General features: G+C 41.7%; 1 protein-coding gene across 6 annotated transcripts in view; it reads right to left on the reverse strand.

Annotated features, from left to right (window-relative positions):
* Nucleotides 1–464: 464 nt before the first annotated feature.
* The window catches only part of runx1t1 (RUNX1 partner transcriptional co-repressor 1), a 48,724-nt gene continuing 26,315 nt past the window's right edge, over nucleotides 465–22,873 (reverse strand). The window contains exons 2-11 of one of the 6 annotated variants that reach the window (XM_078791878.1): nucleotides 22,420–22,557; nucleotides 22,028–22,269; nucleotides 17,951–18,040; nucleotides 11,399–11,580; nucleotides 7,885–8,150; nucleotides 7,456–7,544; nucleotides 6,973–7,195; nucleotides 5,488–5,556; nucleotides 1,713–1,903; nucleotides 465–1,597 (exon numbers count right to left, since the gene is read on the reverse strand). In XM_078791878.1, coding sequence (XP_078648004.1) covers nucleotides 1,277–1,597; nucleotides 1,713–1,903; nucleotides 5,488–5,556; nucleotides 6,973–7,195; nucleotides 7,456–7,544; nucleotides 7,885–8,150; nucleotides 11,399–11,580; nucleotides 17,951–18,040; nucleotides 22,028–22,269; nucleotides 22,420–22,557 — 1,811 coding nt within the window. In that variant the 3' untranslated portion in view covers nucleotides 465–1,276. Of the gene's footprint in view, nucleotides 1,598–1,712; nucleotides 1,946–5,487; nucleotides 5,557–6,972; nucleotides 7,196–7,446; nucleotides 7,545–7,884; nucleotides 8,151–11,398; nucleotides 11,581–17,950; nucleotides 18,041–22,027; nucleotides 22,270–22,419; nucleotides 22,558–22,873 lie in introns of all 6 variants that reach the window. The other 5 variants (XM_078791876.1, XM_078791877.1, XM_058047894.2 and 2 more) reach the window with 5 other exon arrangements.

Genomic DNA, 22,873 nt, shown 5'->3' on the forward strand with positions numbered 1-22,873 from the left:
TGATGAGCGAAGTCGAGTCTTTTGGACAGAAAGTCGTTGCTAATTATTGCTTGGCGTGCTGCGTGAATAAAATCAATAAAAAGTGGAAACGAGGGTTTGGTCCTTGGTGACTAAAGTCTTTGGCTGTTTGGAAGGTTGTGTGTGTGTATTAGGTGTGTATTAGGTGTGTATTAGGTGTGTGTGTGTCAGGTGGTGCTTTAAAGCTGTCAATAGGATTTTGAAAGTAACTTTCTTACCATAAACTTTGTTTTTTTTATCTCTTTTCTTGTGTTTTTGTATAAAATACGTGCATGCACGGTCGACAGGAGTTAGCTAGCGGGCTAACAAAAAAAAAAAAACACTTTGAAAGGTGTGACTTTTCCATCGCCCCCCCACCCCGCTACCCCCGCGTGGGCTCCGGGATGTGCGGCGTGCTGCAACCTCGTCCGTGACAGTGCAAATACTTTTCCCGTTTTGGAAAAAAAACAAAATTTCCGCGCTTTTCGTCTCAGGAAAAAGTTCTGGCTCAAGTAGCAGCTCTGAGTTTGGACCGCAACAACTACCAAAGGGGGTGGGGGGGGGGGGGGGGATGGGTGTCTTCTTGCAGCACAATCATCCAACTCCCTGGTCTTTCCGTGACCTCACTTCCTGTCCCAGGCATCCATTCTTCCTCCGACTGACCTCTCAGGAAATAATAACGTGGTTAACGTTAACATGGCCGCCCATCAATATTTCCCCCCCCAAAATAGCCGGGGAAGACGCCGCCTCACAAACGTCCACGTACGTCCACGGAGGCAACGAACATCCTTTCAGGAATTGAAAATAAAGACCCAGATGGGCGACACTGGTCCGTGTGAGAGGTAACGGCGGGTGCCCACGGGGGTCCGATGGGGCGTGGGGGCCTGGAGGTGTGTATTTTTCCGTAAAAATCCAATCAAAGCCAGGCTGGATGTGAACATCAGAAAGTAGGATGATGAAACGGGAGCAAAGTTTGGCTCAGGTGGGGGTTGGGGGCTGAGGGGGCGGGCGGTCCGGGGGCGTGGGTTGGTGGGTCTTCTTAATATTTACAAGAAAATACGCAGGACTGACGACGGTATCAACAAGAACGAGGACGAGCACAAAAGGACGAAGAAGAAGTGACTATTTACAGTGACTGGTCGGGAAAGACCAAAGAGCATCTTTGTTTAAAGTCAATATGACTCGATTATGGACCCAAGAGAAACAAAATTTTTTTTTCTTCTGTTAGCCACGTTAGCTTAGCATACTTGCAAGTGTGCGAGACTCCTCCGTCCCCGTCCTAGCGCGGCGTCCCGTCCGGCGCCAACGACGACGACGACGGGGTCCCGGGGGTGGACGAGCGTGTAGTCGCGGCGGGCGGGGTCGCCGCCGGGCTCCCGGCACAGCTGCTGGGGGTGCAAGCGGAGGAGCTGACCGGAGCCGGGGTGTCCGGTCCCGGGGCGCCGCCCTGCTGCTGGGGGGCCGGCAGGGTCTGGAGGGTCTGGCCGCACACGTGGTGGTGCTTCTCCCAGTCCTTGTGCTGGCAGAAGGAGCCGCAGTAACGCGCCGTGTTGCAGCCGCTGCACGTCTCGCTCGCTTTGCGACCGCAATTCCAGCAGCTCTGACGCACACAAGTGACAGCTTTACAGATACCGCCCTGGCAAGGAAGCTATATTTGCCGTTTTTTGATGACCAAAAGCTCAGTAAGAAAGCGACGATATACGCCGTCATCTCACCTCGCTGGAATCCTCCTGCTGGTTGATGATTGACAGGGCGTCCTCGGCCGCCTGCCGCTTGGCCTCGGCGACCGTGCGCTCCATCTTGGCGCGCTCGCTGCTGATCATCTCGTGGGCTTTGCGCTCGGCCTCCGACACGGCCTTCTGCAGCTCCGACATGGCCTGCCGCTTCACCTCGTTCACCGCCTCCTCTGGAAAGAGGGCGGAGACACAGGAAGTCAGTCCGCCCGCACCTGGAAGGCAGTCAAGCGTGTCTTTGAATGAATGATCCCGTCCTTGGAATGACCTCCACGCTTCACCTGATACTGACTTCATACGAACAGGACGACTTCATCGCATCTTTACACAAACGCCATTCAACAGCACCCAAACATTCATATGCATCAATGACAAATCATAGAAATACGCTATACGTATATATTGCAATACCACTAAATAAAGAAATACATGGAATATCGCAATTAATAATATAATAAATATAAAAATAATAAATTGAAATAGAAAAATATTTAAAATAATAATAAAAGAATATAAGTAATTATATATAATATATATTTATTTTTATAATAATATAATAATAATAAAAAAATATATATAAAAAAAAAAAACATGACCGAAACCTACCTACATAAAAAATAAATAAAAAAATAAATAAAAAAAATATATAAATAGATATAAAATATATATATATATATACAATGAAACCAACGGTACATAAATAAATATATAAAAATGTATACAAAATAAACTAATTAAAAATAATAAAATATATAAGCATCAATATACCCGGCAAAATATAGAAGTGAAAGACTGAAAAGTATATAATCAATTATATATAAAATTAAATCAGTTAAAAAAATATATATATTTATATAAAAAAATAAAATAAAATAAATACCAAATATATAAAAAAATATATAAAATATAATATAAAACAATATTGATAAAATATAATAAAAAATAATAAAATATAAATTATTAATATAAAAAACAAAACAAAAAAATTCCTAAAAACATGCTAGGTTAATTAGCCACTCCAAATTGTCCATAGATATGAATGTGAGTGTGAATGGTTGTTTGTCTATATGTGCCCTGTGATTGGCTGGCCACCAGTCCAGGGTGTACCCCGCCTCTTGCCCGAAGACAGCTGGGATAGGCTCCAGCACCCCCCCGCCACCCTCGGTGGTAGAAATGAATGAATGAATGAAAACCAAAAAATGTAATAATAAAAAAATATATTGATTGATAAGGTATTTAAAAATGTATAAAACATGTACTGAAAAGTATTGAACTGAAATCTTGAAGTATAAAAAGAAATCCATGCTACATGCTACATGCTACATGCTACAGCGTCACAGTTTTCCAACAGGGACATAAAATAATAAAAATGTCAATAGAGTTGGCAGATATTCAGGCATCCAAGATGAATATTAATTATCAAGTTGTACGGAATAAATAATAATAAATCATCTTTGCGTGCGTTGACTAATTGTGTATGTAAATGAAGACATTTAGTATATTGAAAGGATACAATTCCACTGTGGCGTCTCCGAGGGCCCACGCGTGCCTGCTGCTCGGGTAAACATGGAGCCGTTCCGAGCAGATGTATTGTATTGGAAGTAAACAATAGGAATAACATCGGGAATTTGGCAGTCACATCCCGATTTGTCTGCGGAGTGAAAAGTGCGTGGAGACAAGGCGCCATCGTTCATCCAGCTCGGATAACGCCGCCCTCGCTTAGCTCCATCGCGTTCCACTTGTCTTACAGTCGGACGCGTGCGTGGAGACGGGGCGTCTTTACGACAAGGTGGTTCCGTCTTTAACCTCAACGTGTGGAATTGTGATTACACGCCGAGCGCGGGAAGGCGGCGGCAACCGAGAAGCAGATTCACGGCGGCGTCCCGACAGCGGAGCCGGATTCAATTTAAATGCATATTACTCGGCCGCGCCGCCTCCCGCGAGGTCAGGCGGGGGCACCGTCTTTCTTTTTATGCAGCGCGGCGCTGACGGCGAACACAAAGTGGATCCCTGAAGAAGAGACGAGGAGCCTCCGGGGGGGAAAATTGCTTGGTCTTTTCCGCGGGAATGGAGTAATGACTCCACTCCATCTCGGCGGCTCCTACACATGTCCTGCTATAATTCAATTACTGGCTGACACACACGCTGCACTACTAAGCTATGCAAGGCTGGAGACCACCAGCATGTACCCCACAGGGCAGACAAAACTTTTTTCTTTTTTTTTTTTTTTTTTGGTACTGTGTCGTTCCTCCCTCCTGTGGTTGCTAGGATATGGGGGAGGAGCCTGAGAAGAGCTATGTTTACCTCTTGGTTTGTTTCATTGATGATATTTTTCATTAAGCATAAAAAAATCTCACACTTTGTCTAGTGGTCCTTGAACGCACCAAAGTTACATAATGATGCCATAAAACGTGTCATAATTATATACTGTATCACTGGAATTGCTTTATTTTATCATCATATATTACATTGTATATATTATAGGTCATCATTTTGTAATTGTTGATAATTATGTTCATATATATCATTCTAATTGTTGTATTTCATTATTATTATTATTATGATAGTATATTTCTCATATTATTATATTATATTCTTTGTTTCTTACGTTCGGCTGTGGATCTTTACGATGTATTTCTATGTATATGATTATATATTATTAGATATAGTACCTATCTATACATATCTATCTATACTTACTATCTACACCTATCTATACCTACGTATCTATGCATATCTATACCTATCTACACTTTTCTGTACCTATGTATACCTATTTGTACCTATCTATACCTATCTATACTTACTATCTATAGCTATCTATACTTACTAGCTACAGCTATCTATACTTACTATCTATACTTACTATCTATACCTATTTGTACCTATTTATAGCTATCTATACTTACTATCTATACTTACTATCTATACCTATTTGTACCTATTTATAGCTATCTATACTTACTATCTATATTTACTATCTATACCTATCTATATTTACTATCTATACCTATCTATACTTACTATCTATATTTACTATCTATATTTACTAGCTACAGCTATCTATACTTACTATCTATACCTATCTATACTCCATTTATCACTTTTTTGTAGTACTTAGCGTGTCTGATTACTTGCTAAATACTGTATTCCAAACTCTATCGCTAAGTTGGCAACACTGATCCCTTCTGCCACGTCTTCTTATTCTCTAGCAGACCAGGTGTATGAGGCGTGTAACCAAGCCGAGTTACATTACAATGTGTTATACTTCATACAGTGTAGTATAAGAGCAAATATGAAGTATCCACCACAAATACAAATACATTCATGCATGGCAAACACTTTACATACGCCAACGGTCAAAAGTTTGGGGACACTTTCCCATCCAACAACATGACAAATTGTCTCCAAACCTTTGACATCGTGTGTGCTGTGTTGTGATGACAATACACATCATGCATTCAAAGAGAGAGCGGTGTGTGTGATGGTGGTGGTGATGGTGATGGTGATAGTGGGGGGGGGGGGGTGTTGTTTGACGGGCAGACCACATTGGGATTCAAAGAGACTACCAGTTCTACCACTTTAGCTCATATGAGTCATGTGGGTGGAAAAAAAGATGGCCTGGGCTTCTACCGAGGCAAGATGGCTTATACGCCCGCTGAGAGATGATAAGGAAGGCTGCTGTGTGTGTGTGTGTGTGTGTGCGTGTGTATGTGTGTGTGTGCGTGCGCGCGTATGCACCAGCTTGCTCGCTCACCAGCTTTCTTCCAGATTTCTTCAGGGACGTAACCAGAAACGGGCCGATGCAGAAGCTCCCTGTGAATGTCTATCAGGTAGAGTGGAGGGTCGGGGTGGGTGGGGCGGGTGGGTGGGGCGGGGGGAACACATCGGTTATCTTCGGCTGCGTGATTGAATGTATGAGTATGTATGTATGTATGTGTTTGAGTATGTAGAATATAGAATGTATCTTTCATGTCGCATGCAGGGGCGAAGAAGTTAATTAATTATTAATTAACCTCCCTGTTAATTAATTAAAAAAAAAATAAAATTTTTTTTTACATTATATGTAACTCATTAGCTACTAAAGAGGCATTTTTCAACCCGGATGCCCACTCCCAAGGACATATTTATTAGAGGTGATTACGCAACTACACAATAGAAGAGATCATGTTCGGTGAAGTTTTATGTGGTAAAAACAGTCACAGAGCTCTTTCCTACATGATGTTAACTGATAGAGAATTAACCTATGGATGATGCCTGGTCTTATTTTAAAGCTTTCAATACTATTATTGACAAACCATTCCCGACTAAAAATGGCTACAGCTAAAATTTCAAGGACAAATTTTCATCCTGTGGCACTGACCCCAAGGATTGGGGTCATCGCAACATCGCAAGCCTTTATTGCCGTGGTTTCCAATGTGGCTCCATTACCGACACCACTTCCACACTGTTGGCTTCTCCCTAATTCAAAAACAGTTAACTCACTTCATTGACGCCAATCAGTAGTCCAGATCCAGGCCTTAATAACATCATCACCACCATAGACAATAAACAGGTCGGCTTAGCTTAGCCTACTTTCTTGGATTTTGTCAAGGTCTTTGATTCAGTACATCACAACATCCTCCGACGTAGTAGGCTCTCTCCTATTGGCCCATCTAAGAGTTGTACCAACTGGTTTGCAAGCTACCGCTACAACCGTGTTCAGAGAGTCAAGTCTGAAAATGTTGGGTCTGAACCACTTAAAATCCTTCAAAGGTGTCCCCCAAGGTTCAATCTTAAGCCCAACCTTGTTCACCATCTATATAAATAATGTGGCCGAGTCTATCGGTGCCTGCAGGATACACCTTCAAGCCTCACTTCCGTTGAAAAGTCTTTCCATGATCTTCACCTATGTCTCAAAAAAAGGACCGTCCCCCCCACCCAAGATTACCTGTGCTAACAGCTCAGAACTGGACTACGTCAGCTCCCACAAAAAAAGTCACTTTTTTTCAAGTGAATATGCTAACCTAGCATGATGTTGCACCACTAGCATCTGATGCTACATTTAAGTCCTCATTTCCAGCTCTTTCAAGTTATGTTGTTGTGTATGTGATATATGGCATCTAGAAACTTGGATGGAGACACACACTCACGCTTTAAAGCTACATACACACACACACACATGCACACACACACACTGTACATTCCAACCTACTATTGTGAGATGTCTTGATGACCGAATGAAGGCGACACATCAACAAACCTGATGTAGTGTTGTCCTGCGTGGCCGGGCTTTGTTGCCTGGACTGCCCGCCGCCACCGCCGCCAACGCCGCCAACAGCGGCGGCACCCTTCTTCAGCTCCTCAGCGTCGCTGTAGCGGCGGATCCAGTAGTTGAGCTCCTCGCGGTCGGCCTCCTGGCATCGCCGCAGCACCGTCAGCGAGCGCCGCGTCTTCTCCACCATGTCCATGATGCAGTTGAGCAGCTGGGGGGGGGAAGCGGACAAGGCGCTGAGTTTACACATAAAACGACTTTTAATGCTTTTAATGTTAAATATTCAGTTTCGATACATATGCGCTACCAGACAAAAGTTTAGAGACACTTCCTCATGTTATGGGTTGACAAAGTGTCTCTAAACTTTTGACTGGTGTGGGACTCCCAGGGATGATCATAGAGGTTGAGGGAAGTGAAGGCATGCATGCGTGAAGGTGCAGAGTAATATAAAAATGTTATTACTTTTCTTACATGGTCAAGGTGCTTCCACTCCTCGGCCCACTCTCTGTCCGTCAGCCGGTGGTCTATCACCTCCTCCTGCCGGCCCCCCGCGTGGATACCTTTATGAGGCACACAAACAGCATATTATAGTATTTCTCGGAGGATTATGAGAAGCTGAGGTGATGCAAAGGGATGTAAGCTTTATATTTGGATCCACATTATGCTCACCTTGACTCAACACAGGAGCGACAAAAAAAAGAATTGATGATGATTTATATGAATGATTGATATGGACCCGGCGACTATAGGTGCATTATGTGTACTATTCTGGGCAACATGCAGTACCAGTCAAAAGTTTGGAGACACTTTGTCATGCTTTTCAATGACAAAGTGTGTCTATACTTTTGGCTGGTTGTTCATAACCACAATAATAATGTATAATAAATGTCAGGTTATTACCGATGGGGCGGGCTCTCTCACGGATCTCCCTGTGATTGGACGGCGGGTGGCGGTAGGTGTCGCGGTAGTGGTGGGCGATGGCCATGTCGTCCAGCCGGTAGTGCTGGGGGGGCAGCGGGCCCGGGTGGGGCAGGCCGTTGGGCTGGTAGGAGATGCCGTTGGACGGGCTGAAGCGCTGGGCGGGGCTGACGGTGCAGGGTCGCTTGCCCGGGTGGACGTCTGGGTGCAGGGCGGCGGCGTCGCGGTCGAAGCCGTTCTCTTTGGTTCTGGGAGGAAGTATGAGGATGAGGATGAGGTTCGTCTTTACTTACAGTATGCGCATATGTGACCAGGCAAAGGTTTGGAGACACTTTCTCATGACATTATATGAGAACGTTGCTCATGCTATTGTATGAGAAGGTGTCAAAAGTTTGGAGACACTTTCTCATGACATTATATGAGAAAGTGTCAAAAGTTTGGAGACCCTTTCTCATGACATTATATGAGAACATTTCTCATGCTATTGTATGAGAGTGTCAAAAGTTTGGAGACCCTTTCTCATGACATTATCTGAGAATGTTTATCATGCTATTGTACGAGAAGGTGTCAAAAGTTTGGAGACACTTTCTCATGACATTATATGAGAAAGTGTCAAAAGTTTGGAGACCCTTTCTCATGACATTATATGAGAACATTTCTCATGCTATTGTATGAGAGTGTCAAAAGTTTGGAGACCCTTTCTCATGACATTATCTGAGAATGTTTATCATGCTATTGTACGAGAAGGTGTCAAAAGTTTGGAGACACTTTCTCATGACATTATATGAGAAAGTGTCAAAAGTTTGGAGACCCTTTCTCATGACATTATATGAGAACGTTTCTCATGCTATTGTATGAGAGTGTCAAAAGTTTGGAGACCCTTTCTCATGACATTATCTGAGAACGTTTATCATGCTATTGTATGAGAAGGTGTCAAAAGTTTGGAGACACTTTCTCATGACATATGAGAATGTTTCTCATGCTATTGTATGAGAACGTGTCAAAAGCTTGAAAACACTTTCTCATGCTCCTCAAAAGTTTGGAGGCCCTTTCTCATGACATTTTATGAGAACATTTCTCATGCTATTGTATGAGAAAGTGTCAAACGTTTGGAAACACTTTCTCATGCTAGTCAATAGTTTGGAGACCCTTTCTCATGACATTATATGAGAACGTTTCTCATGCTATTGTATGAGAGTGTCAAAAGTTTGGAGACCCTTTCTCATGACATTATCTGAGAACGTTTCTCATGCTATTGTATGAGAAGGTGTCAAAAGTTTGGAGACACTTTCTCATGACATATGAGAATGTTTCTCATGCTATTGTATGAGAACGTGTCAAAAGCTTGAAAACACTTTCTCATGCTCCTCAAAAGTTTGGAGGCCCTTTCTCATGACATTTTATGAGAACATTTCTCATGCTATTGTATGAGAAAGTGTCAAACGTTTGGAAACCCTTTCTCATGCTAGTCAATAGTTTGGAGACCCTTTCTCATGACATTATATGAGAACGTTTCTCATGCTATTGTATGAGAGTGTCAAAAGTTTGGAGACCCTTTCTCATGACATTATCTGAGAATGTTTATCATGCTATTGTATGAGAAGGTGTCAAAAGTTTGGAGACACTTTCTCATGACATTATATGAGAATGTTTCTCATGCTATTGTATGAGAACGTGTCAAAAGCTTGAAAACACTTTCTCATGCTCCTCAAAAGTTTGGAGGCCCTTTCTCATGACATTTTATGAGAACATTTCTCATGCTATTGTATGAGAAAGTGTCAAACGTTTGGAAACACTTTCTCATGCTAGTCAATAGTTTGGAGACCCTTTCTCATGTCATTATATGAGAAAGTTTCTCATGTTAGTGTATGGGAAAGTGTCAAAAGTTTGGAGACACTTTCTCATGCTCGTCAAAAGTTTGGAGACCCTTTCTCATGACATTATATGAGAACATTTCTCATGCTATTGTATGAGAAAGTGTCAAACGTTTGGAAACACTTTCTTATGCTTGTCAAAAGTTTGGAGACCCTTTCTCATGACATTATATGAGAACGTTTCTCATGCTATTGTATGGGAAAGTGTCAAAAGTTTGGAGACCCTTTCTCATGACATTATATGAGAACGTTTCTCATGCTATTGTATGGGAAAGTGTCAAAAGTTTGGAGACCCTTTCTCATGACATTATATGAGAACATATCTCATGCTATTGTATGAGAAAGTATCAAAAGTTTGGAGACACTTTCTCATGCTCGTCAAAAGTTTGGAGACACTTTCTTATGACATATGGGAACGTTTCTCATGCTATCGTATGAGAAAGTGTGAAAAGTTTGGAGACACTTTCTCGTGCTATTGTATGAGAATGTTTCTCATGCTAGAGTATGAGAATGTGTCAAAAGTTTGGAAACATTTTCTCGTGCTAGTCAAAAGTTTAGAAACCCTTTCTCATGACATTACATGAGAATGTTTCTCATGCTATTGTATGAGAAAGTGTCAAAAGTTTGAAGACACTTTTCTCATGATATTGTATGATAAGTTTCTCATGCTCGTCAAAAGTTTGGAGACACTTTCTCATGCTATTGTATGAGAAAGTGTCAACGTTTGCAGATACTTTTGCAGGATATCGTATGACACCTTTTTTTTCCAAATGTTTGGAGACCTTTGTAGATTAGACTTGACTTGACGTTTATTGTTGTATAAATGCGGCGTCTCCAAACAAACACTTGACTGGTGTGTACATCCACGACTCCCACGTTTGGCTTCTACAAGATCAGGTGTTTCTTGCCTGCTTGCAGAGATGAATGCAGCCAGGTGTGCTTGTGTGTGTGATTGCACATATGGGCTTGTGTGTGTGTGTGTGTGTGTGTGTGTGTGTGTGTCACCCCCCCCCCCACATCTCTCTCTCCCATGAACAGATTGAACTTCTTAATGAGCTGTTTTTATGGGATCCTAATGCTCATCCGCGGCGCTCCATATGCTCTTTTTCCCTCCATCGCTCCCTGCCTCCCTCGGCTCATCCCGCCTCCCTTCTCGTCTTCCTGCAGCAACAATGTTGATGCCCACGGGGGACGTCCACGTTCTCCCACGGCTTTTCATTTATGTCCACATGCCAGCCCCCCCCTCCCCCGGCCACCAGTCTACCACGTACCCCTTTCACATATAAACTGTATGTAGAATATCTATTGAGTAGATACTCCCTCAGATACTAACACAAACCCATACGAGGTCATCGAGCCAAATATTTCCTTCAGTCACGTTTCCACCAAAAATATACTCATTCCTCGTTTATGGCGGTCAACTCATTCCACAATTTCCACAAAATAAGATTCCTTATTCATAAATGGAATACTTTGGTAGTTAGAGTATAGAAAAGCTTTTCTACCACCTTCCAAACAACATTAGAGCCCTCTAGACATGAAATAACACCCCTATAGTCACCGTTACACTCCCAACACCATCTGCTAGCATACAGTAGCTTAGCAGAGCAGAGGCGACCAACCTGTCGGGCGTCCGCCGCTTGCCGTTCTCGTTGACATCCAGCAGCAGCTCGGAGGAGTCCACGGGCGACGTGGTGCTGGTGTCCAGCAGCAGCTGCTCGTGCTGGGCCAGGTACTGGGCGGGGTTCTGCTTGGCCAGCCTGGCGCAGTGGAGGAGCTCCCTCTGCAGGAGGGGCAGGTTGGCCTGCAGGAGGGAGAAGAAAGCTTTCAAATCAGGGTTGTCCAAAGTGTCGCCTGGGAGGGGGGGGGCATTGTGACCAACAGCTGCTTTTATTGGCCCTTGGCACGTTGTGAAAATATAATCCAACAACCATAACAACCCACAACCATAGACATTGAAAATTCAGTGCTGATTTTGCAGAAATAAAGTCAAAATATAAAAATTAAAAAATTGCAATCTAACAAGAAAAAGGAAAGTATAATATTATGGGAATAAAGGCAAAGAAAACATTTGCAATAAAGTCAAAATATTCAGAGAAAATAATAATGAGGTAAAAAAATTATGTCTTGCCAAAATATATAAAAACTATTTTTTCAAAGTTGTAATATTAACAAACAAAACAAACAAACAAAAAAATAAAGTAGCATTTTTTTGTAAAATTAGTTTTGGGAAAAATATTATATTATGGGAATAACCTCAAAATATTCCAAACATAAAGTGAAGATTATTTAAGAATAAAGACAAAATTTAAAGAGCTGGAAATTGAAAATAACAGACATGAAAAAAAGACAATAAAGTCAAAATATTCAGTGGAAAATCTTTTTTTTTTTATGTTTTTGTAAATATTGGTAATATTATTTGAAACAAGCAAAAGATATAATAGTTGTAATTTATATCATAATAAATTATTATTTTATTATATTATATCTAATTATAATTACAATTATTACATTATATATATTTATTTTATAATTATTTGCATTTTAATTATTTAATTATTTTATAATTATTTTATAATTATTTTGTTGTTATTAATTATTAAGCTGTCATTTTTAGAAAATTAGGTTAGGGGAAACAGTTCTAGTATTATGGCAATAAAGGCAAAATTTCATAGGCATAAAGTCGTAAAATAAAAAGTATGAAAATGATTTCAGAGGAAATTTTAACAATATGGAAAGTAAAAAAAAAAAGCCAAAATGAAAGAAAAAAGAGCAGAGTGGAGTCCTCCGGGATATGACAAAGCTGTGATGAAATGAATACAACGTGTTGGCATCACCAATGTTCATTTATCACGACGTGGCCCTCACCGGCAAACATTTGGACCCCCCCCCTTGAGTAAATAGAATAAATGCAAAGCACTTCCATCTCCAAAAGGCCTTTTTAAAAACCAGAAGCGTTTTTAAGAATTTGCTCAGCACACGTGTGAAACCCTGGGAGCTTTTCCTTGAAATAATGATGCAAAAGAAGAGCAGCATGTGCTGTGAGAAGATGAAGAAGATGAAGAGTAGATGAAGAGTAGATACAAATGCAGTAAAAGGTTGAACTTGAGAGGCGATGGAGAATGCTTTCATCCAAAGGAGGACATGTTGATGTTTTATTGATGAAAGACAAGATAATGATACCAACACAAGTCTCTTCCCCTTTCACCACAGCGCTGTTTTTTTTTTTTTTTTTTTTTTTAGAATGTCTTCTCCACGGAGACGTATTTAACACCAGTCGGCGCAGGTAACGCCAGAGCCGACTTCAAAGCCGCGGCAGGCAAGCGCGTGAAAGCGTTGCATCACAGCGGCCGGGCCCGATGCTTGAGTGCAGCCTCGGGAGGAGGAGCCATCTTTTATGCCTTTTCTCCATTTATTCTGCTTTATGTTTGTACACATTTACAACTGCAGCAACCAATGTCACAGCTACACTAAATCACCAGCACTGGTAATTAGTGCTGTCTCCTATGTGACAGTGCTATTGCCAACATGCTAACCACTCATCCACCATGCGGACCAGAAGTGAAAGGATTCCATTTCTACAAGTGGAATATTTTGGTAGTTAGAGCAGAGTAAACTGTTATCCCCTTCCAAATAATGTTTTTTTTTAATGTTGTTAGAGCCCTCTAGATATGAAATAACAGCCCTATGGTCACCCTTATACTGCTATTACCCAATATAGTAGACATAATTAGAGACAATAAGACATAAAACCAGTTTGCCAACTTCTAAATAAGCTTTTAAACATTGTTAGAGCCCTCTAGATATGAAATAACAGCCCTATGGTCACCTTTATACTGCTATTACCCAATATAGTAGACAGAATGAGAGAAAATAAGACATAAATCATGTTTGCCACCTTCTAAATAAGCTTTTTAACATTGTTAGAGCCCTCTAGATATGAAATAACAGCCCTATGGTCACCCTTATACTGCTATTACCCAATATAGTAGACATAATTAGAGAAAATAAGACATAAATCATGTTTGCCACCTTCTAAATAAGCTTTTTAACATTGTTAGAGCCCTCTAGATATGAAATAACAGCCCTATGGTCACCCTTATACTGATATTACCCAATATAGTAGACAGAATTAGAGACAATAAGACATAAAACCAGTTTGCCAACTTCTAAATAAGCTTTTAAACATTGTTAGAGCCCTCTAGATATGAAATAACAGCCCTATGGTCACCTTTATACTGCTATTACCCAATATAGTAGACAGAATGAGAGAAAATAAGACATAAATCATGTTTGCCACCTTCTAAATAAGCTTTTTAACATTGTTAGAGCCCTCTAGATATGAAATAACAGCCCTATGGTCACCCTTATACTGCTATTACCCAATATAGTAGACATAATTAGAGAAAATAGGACATAAATCATGTTTGCCACCTTCTAAATAAGCTTTTTAACATTGTTAGAGCCCTCTAGATATGAAATAACAGCCCTATGGTCACCCTTATACTGATATTACCCAATATAGTAGACAGAATTAGAGACAATAAGACATAAAACCAGTTTGCCAACTTCTAAATAAGCTTTTAAACATTGTTAGAGCCCTCTAGATATTAAATAACAGCCCTATGGTCACCTTTATACTGCAATTACCCAATATAGTAGACAGAATGATGAGGAAAATAAGACATAAAACCTGTTTGCCACCTTCTAAATCAGCGTTTTAACATCGTTAGAGCCCTGTAGACATGAAATAACAGCCCTATAATCACCCTTATGCTGCTATTACCCAATATAGTAGACAGAATTAGAGACAATAAGACATAAAAACCTGTTTGCCACCTTCTAAATAAGATTTTTAACATTGTTAGAGCCCTCTACACATGAAATAACAACCCTATAATCGTCCTTATACTGCTATTATCCAATATCGTCGACAGAATGAGAAAAAATAAGACATAAAACCTGTTTGCCACCTTCTAAATACGCTTTTAAACATTGTTAGAGCCCTCTACACATGAAATAACAACCCTATAATCGTCCTTATACTGCTATTACCCAATATAGTAGACAAAATGAGAGAAAATGAGACATAAAACCTATTTGCCACCTTCTAAATAAGCTTTTTAACATTGTTAGAGCCCTCTACACATGAAATAACAACCCTATAATCGTCCTTATACTGCTATTACCCAATATAGTAGACAAAATGAGAGAAAATAAGACATAAAACCTATTTGCCACCTTCTAAATAAGCTTTTTAACATTGCTAGAGCCCTCTACACATGAAATAACAACCCTATAATCGTCCTTATACCGCTATTATCCAATAAACATAAAACCTGTTTGCCACCTTCTAAATATGAAATAACAGCCCTATGGTCACCCTTATACTGCTATTACCTAATATCGTCGACAGAATGAGAAAAAATAAGACATAAAACCTGTTTGCCACCTTCTAAATACGCTTTTAAATATTGTTAGAGCCCTCTAGATATGAAATAACAGCCCTATGGTCACCTTTATATTGCTATTACCCAATATAGTAGACAGAATTAGAGACAATAAGACAAAAAACCTGTTTGCCTGTTAGCCGGAGGCTATTTGAGATACTTGGGTATTTTAGATGAAAGTTATTTTAAATATAATCCAAAATACATCTTGAACAATCTTAGTAACGTCAGGCCTGAGCTAATGGCGCTAAGAGCCCGTGATTAGAGCGGCTAGGCGGTGTAAAATAGATTGCTTTGACCCCCCCTGACCTCATACTTCCCAGGCTGGAGGTCATCCCCATTAGCGGTGCCGCGGGACGTGCGAGAACGACGACTTAAGGGAAGCGCACGCCAGGCCGTCATTGTATCACGGCGGACTATGCTGCGGCTACGCTAACCAGAAGAGCGTGAAAGCGACGCGCTGATGCTCATCTGCTTTCACTTTGCGCGTCTTTGCTTCCCAAACAAAGACTGCAACTTTCATCCTTAAAAACATTGTTTTTGTCTGCGTTTGGCCGACGTCCCGCCGCGGCGTCACCGCCTCCCTTCCAGTAAAGCATCGCATCACGCCGCCACTTTGGCGCTCCGTCGGAATAGAAAGAAGGAAAGATGCGGCAGGTTGGATGCAGGGGTCACCCGCCGCTAACATTAGCATAATGAAATACGGAGCGAGCCGAGCTTCGGGGTGCATTGTTACAGCTGTGCTTCCGCGCACCTATAAAGCACACACACACACACACACACACGCACATGCACACGCACACACACTCGGCTACCATATGCTCGCTGGCATTTAAGGTCCCACAGCGGGGAGACACTAAAATTAGACAGGCAGCAAAGTAGCGATGGAGGAAAAAAAAAAAAAAAAAAAAAAAGATTTCTCCTTTGATTCCACTGATGCACAAAGCATCTGCTGAGGAAAGGAGGCAGGATGAGAGGAGGAAGGATGGAGGCTGAAGACAACGCAGGCGAGCTAGGAAGCAGGAAAGATGACGAGTGAGCGCTCGTCTTTTTCTTTATCTTTGTGCAACGGCGCACAAACACAACAAAGCGTAGCACTTTGGCAAGGATGAGACACAATACCTAGCATAACGTGTCGAAACGGTATTAGCGCCAACTAGTGGCGCCTTTGCGTACGACACGTTCAGCCCTTTTCTCCAAACCGAAGACGACATTTGTATTTTTTATTATTTGTGCACAGCAATAAGTAGCGTTAGCTAGCTAGCAAACAAGCCGCAATGCTGTAATTCTAGCCGGGGTGTCGCTTTCATTATAATGTGGAGTCCATGAGAAAGTGGTCTTTTGTTTGTTTCTGTTTTTTTTTTTATGTTTCTAATTTATTTTTAAACAATCTTCAGAAATTTTCTTCCGATAATATTATGACTTTATTCCCAGAATATTTTGAATTTATCACTTTTTTACCCAACTAATTATTTAATTTGTTGTTTTTTTTCATATTAAAATTTTTTTTTTTAGAATTTTTTTTCTGTAATATTTCAACTCTATGCTAATAAAATGGCATTATTTTTCCTCATGGTATTTTTTTTTTCTTGTAAAATCTGGTCTTTTGCTTCTTAAAATTTTTATTTTATTCTTGAAAAATTCCATTTTTTTTCATTTCTGCTTTTTTTTTTTAAATTTTGTGGTATTTAAACAATTTCAACAATATTCTAACATTTTCCCCAACCTAATTTTCCTATTTTGTCATAATACCAGAATATATTTTTCCTTCATATTTCATTATATATATGTAATTTTACTGTATTATAACACAAGTTTATTCTTGTACGAGTGCAACTATTTTCCTAATAAGAGTATTATTTTATTGTCATAAAATTATGATTTTTGTTTAGATTTTTCAACTATTTTAGAGCGTTATTTTGTTCTTTTAATTACGGCTTTATTGTCATCATATTCAGACTTTATTATTTTTGTCTTATTTTGTCTTTTTCTTCACCCCATTTTCCAAAAATGATGTCTTTATTTGTTCATTTCTCACAATATTACAACATACTTTTTCCTTAATAGTTTTTGTATTTTTTTCTTTATGATATTATGAATTTATTTTCTTTTTTTCTTGTAAGAATACGACTTTTTTCTCGTCATAATTTGACTTCATTCTGGTAAAGTGTCAACTGTTTTTCTATTTCAACTTTATTGCCATAATATTTGGACTTTATTCTCATTAAAAAAAACAATTTTTTTATTGTTTTGTTTGTTTAAAAAAAATCAATCAACTTTAATTTTCCTTGTCATTAAAATTTTTTTGCTCTTTTTTGCAACTTTCTGCTCCAACAAGGACATTTTTTTCCTCATCATATGACATTTTGTGGTACCTTCCTTGTGAAATGGTGTCTGTCGTGTGTGTGTGTGTGGGGGGGGGGGGTATACGTCCAAGTGAGTGGCGGCATAGATCGGAGCGTTTATGCATTCACGCGGATCAATAACGCCGGTGAAAAAAAAAAAAAAAAAAAAGACGAGACAGCAACAGAAAAAAAAAGAAAATGAAAAGGAATAATAATAAAACGGCACCCGAGATGTCAGACAGAAACAAACGAGCGCCGCCTTAAATGTCGTCTGCGTGGTTTGCATGGATCGATCGGACACAAAGAGGCCGCGCACGTCTGGCTCGTACGAGCGTCCCCGTCGTTCATCATCTCTGAGTGGCTTCCCGGCAGCTCCTACCTTCAGGAACGGGATGACGAAAGGTCGCAGGGGGAAGTTGGTGGCTTCTTGGAGCTTGGAGTGGAACTCCTCGATGGTTAGCGTGGAATTCTGCGGGCAGAGAGAGACAAGACATGAGTCCATGTGGAAGACATTAAGTCTTATATTACTGTGTGTGCGCGCTCGGGGGAATGTTTGGTGCGAGCTCCCTAACAGGAACCATATGGACCCCACTCGCAGGAACTAATATCTTCCTTTATGCCGCTAAATCAAAGATATCAAGCCAGGCCAGGCGCATCCTCAAAAATGCCCAACGAGGAAATCGGACATTTGTCGGAATGCTACTGTTGTCTCATATGCGATTGAGTCCTTTTTTATTACAAATGCAAAAACAACAAGCTGATATTTGACCTCAATTTATTTGCTAGCTAGCTAGCTCGCTAAATCTACAACTCTTTTTTCATTTTGGTTGTATTTTCTTGCTCCGTTCTTATAAAAAAAAATGGTGTATTGTCATTTATTTTTGTGTAGTAGCTTTTTCAGTAGCTACAATTATTAGACGACAACAAGGTGAACTTTGATCCCACTTGAACCTTCAAAAGTACAAGCTAGCTAAATAAATTAGCTAGCCAGTAGAATGTAGCTTTCTGCTATTTTTGTTTGTGTTTTCTTATTGTTGTTGTGTTTTCTTTTTCTTATTTTCTAGTTGAATTTCATGTTCTGTTGGTTGATAAAAAATGTTAAATACGTTCATAAGTCAGAAAAAAATGAAATACATCATGGAATAATATTATATATATTCCATAACATGATGTATTATGATAATGTAATAATAAAGACTTTTCCGCAGTACTCCATAAGCCCCAATGAATGATTATTAACGAATGTTGGTGTCCCTTTGAGGTTGTAGTTTCTATCTGATTTTGGGTTTTGGGTATTATTGCTATGCCTAAAAAGCCGCATTGCTTATTTATAACCTTGGACGTGCGCTACGACTCCCAGACGGCGGTGAAGATGATTGACAGCGCGAGGTGAGCATCCACCTGGGAGGCGCGTGGCGCGGAATAAAAAAAACACAAAACACCGCCTTATTTCCCACATCGGAATTTTGTTGCATTCAGTCTTACATCTGTTGGCCCAGATTGTGAGTCGGCGTCTCTGCGGCACCAAAGCGGCTAATTAACGGTGTCATTCTCCTCAATAAGGCGGCGAGGGGGAGGGGGGGGCGGAGACAAGCCAAAAAGGACGCACAGGAGACGCCGCAGATAAACAAACACAAGCCCCGGCCAAAAGGAGGCGATGCTCGGCCTGCTTCATTAAAGGCAAATCTCCTCCTCTGCTATCTGCTCCTTCCTGGCTCACAGCGTAGCGAGGCAGGTCTCATCCAAGATGGCCGACAAAGTCCAGCTCAAAAGTTGAATGTTTTGGTGTACGGGTTTCAGTTAGAATTTCATGCAAGCTGATTTTAAACCCAGTGGTTTGGCCCGCCACAGATACATTTCATGCTACCGATAAATAAACACATTATCATGGGACTGTCTCTGAATGAAGACTGTCCTTCCACCTCCGTACAGCAGGTGGCATCCTAACCTCATACAGCCAAGGAATAAGAAGACGTAGCAGGAGGGATCCTTGTTGCCAACTTTGTCGCTATAGTTAGCAAAGGAAGCAACAGGAGAAAGCTCATTTGTTTTACTGTTCATGTTTTTGTCTCCCACAGCGTCCATAAAAATGACAAGTACATGATGCTAATGGGATGTCATCTGTATCACATCTACTGTATACTACTACTACTACTACGACTACTACTACTCATCAGCATGTTCAGTAAATGTACACATTGTACTGTTGGATCTTAAGGAGGTTCCAAGTAGATATTCAAAATGCAAAAAGAAGAAATGGGAGCGAGACAAAGAACTATTTTAAGAGCATGAAAGAGCAGCTTTTGGACATCGGGCGTCCAAATTCCGATTCTCTGGGTCCCGTTCATTTTTGTAACTTTCGGTGCCTAAGTTCGGTGATTGACCAGCGGCAGGAAGTGTTTGTGTTCATCCATTTCAGCCATGGACATTGTTCGACGCCGCTTGCTAGTTGGGCTAAAATTGTGCAAAAATGAGTATTGTGCAAAAGAGGGTGCACCACTAAAAAGACTAAACTCCCCTGCATTCACGGTTTACAGAGAATGCCCTGTTTTTGATGCGCTACACCGGAATTTTCATTCAGTTTTTGACGTGCTACACCAGACTTTTAACCCCGTTTTTGACACGCTACACCGGAATTTTCATTCAGTTTTTGACATGCTACACCGGAATTTTCATTCAGTTTTTGACATGCTACATCGGACTTCTCACCCTGTTTTTGACACGCTACACCGGAATTTTCATTCAGTTTTTGACACGCTACACCGGAATTTTCATCCCATTTTTGACGTGCTACACTGGACTTTTCACCCTGTTTTTGACGAGCTACTCCGGAATTTTCGCCCTGTTTTTGACGCGCTACACAGGAATTTTCACCCTGTTTTTGACACGCTACACCGGACTTTTCACCCTGTTTTTGACGCGCTACACCGGAATTTTCACCCTGTTTTTGACGCGCTACACCGGAATTTTCACCCTGTTTTTGACACGCTACACCGGACTTTTCACCCTGTTTTTGACGCGCTACACCGGAATTTTCACCCTGTTTTTGACGCGCTACACCGGAATTTTCACCCTGTTTTTGACGCGCTACACCGGAATTTTCATTCAGTTTTTGACGTGCTACACCAGACTTTTAACCCCGTTTTTGACGCGCTACACCGGAATTTTCACTCACTTTTTGACATGCTACATCGGACTTCTCACCCTGTTTTTGACGCGCTACACCGGAATTTTCATTCAGTTTTTGACGCGCTACACCGGAATTTTCATCCCATTTTTGACGCGCTACTCCGGAATTTTCACCCTGTTTTTGACACGCTACACCGGACTTTTCACCCTGTTTTTGACGCGCTACACCGGAATTTTCATTCAGTTTTTGACGTGCTACACCAGACTTTTAACCCCGTTTTTGACACGCTACACTGGAATTTTCACTCACTTTTTGACATGCTACATCGGACTTTTCACCCTGTTTTTGACACGCTACACCGGAATTTTCATTCAGTTTTTGACACGCTACACTGGAATTTTCACCCTGTTTTTGACGCGCTACACCAGACTTTTCACCCCGATTTTGACAGGCTACACCTGACTTTTCACCCCATTTTTGACGCACTACACCGGAATTTTCACCCTGTTTTTGACGCACTACACCGGAATTTTCACCCTGTTTTTGACGCGCTACACAGGGATTTTTGCCCTGTTTTTGACGCGCTACACTGGAATTTTCACCCTGTTTTTGATGCGCTATACAGGAATTTTCACCCTGTTTTTGACATGCTACACCGAACTTTTCACCCTGTTTCTGACACGCTACACCGGACTTTTCGCCCTGTTTTTGACAGGCTACACCTGATTTTTCACGCTGTTTTTGATGTGCTACACCAGACTTTTCACCCCATTTTTGACGCTCTACACCGGACTATTCACAGGAGGATCCCAGTGGCTGTCTGTAGGACACGGGACCATCCTGGGCCCAAATGAAGGGTGCTACTGGGTGCTACTTACTCCTGGTGCCAAATGCAGTCCAATAATAATCATCAGATAAATCATCTGCCATGGGAAGGCTTTTCAAAGGAAAACGTCTTCAAAGGTCTCGTCTCCTTAAACGCCACAAAATGCCCTTAAGTTAAAATATTGGGAGAAAAACATGTATATCCTTTAATGGAACAATGGAGCCTGATGTGGTGCAGGGGCGTCAAACGGCAGCCGGCTATGTGGAGATGTTGCTCAGCCTTTTTAGCTAAGCTAAGGTCTTATGGTCAGCTGATGAACAGGACGATATTTCACTTGAATGTTTATTGAATAGTTTATTGTCTCACTGCCCTTTCTTCTTTTTACACTTTAAAGCTCGACTTAGGAGCTCCGTACGGTCCAACACTACAAAACGTTTTCATACGTTATATTGTATATTGTATATTGTATATGTTTGATCTGTCCACGGCTTACTACTCACCACCAATCCCAACACCAGCGTGCGGACCCGCTCGCCGATTTCCGGCGAGATGTCGTTGCCGAACTGCTGCAGAGTGGTGAGAAAGCGTTTGAGCTTACTGAGCTGGCGGGCGCCGCACGCCGGCGGCAGCTGCTGGTTGGCCAGCGAGGACGACGACGAGGAGCTGGGCCCGTTGCTGTAGCCGTTGGGCGGCGACGGCGCTCCGTTGAGGGCGGTGGGCGAATGGCTGCTGCCGTTGGTCACTGGAAGGCGAGAGGGGGGGGGGGAGTCTTTTTTTAGTCCGTTCAGACGTCCTGTACACTGACTTATACGCTACCAGCGGAAGGTTTACACACACTTCCTCATACAGGAAGTGTCTCCAAACCTTTGACTGGTGGCGTTCCGATACTCACAGGTGGTGGGGGTGTAGGAGCTGTTGCGGGGGCCTCCTTGGGTGCTGGGTGGGGGCGGCATGGTGGGAGGGGTCAACCTGGACTGTGTCTTGACGTCCGCAGGTGAGTCGGGCATGGTGGAGCGCTTCCCGGTGCGACCTGCGGGAGAGACGTTTAGCATCAGAGGCGACGACGGTGAGGCGAGATTCTAACACACGCACACATTTGTATGCTCGGCAGCACGGCGGCAGTGATGGCGGCGCGCTCATGTGAGGAGTGAAAGAAGCCACATTCTCATTCCGCCGCCGTCGCTGCCCGAAACGAAATGTCAACGCAAGCCCCGCCCACACCTGCCAAACACCACAGCGGGGGAATTCGGAAAGATGCAGTGTGGGAAAATGGAGGATAGATGGAAGCAGGATTGATGAGCGATCTGTCTTTACAGTCGTTTAAACGCCGCGCACGCCATTTATTA

Source organism: Doryrhamphus excisus, linkage group LG7 (genome assembly GCF_037039965.1).
Source record: "Doryrhamphus excisus strain RoL-2023G ecotype Guam linkage group LG7, RoL_Dexc_Guam_v1.1, whole genome shotgun sequence".
Lineage (NCBI taxonomy): Eukaryota > Metazoa > Chordata > Actinopteri > Syngnathiformes > Syngnathidae > Doryrhamphus > Doryrhamphus excisus.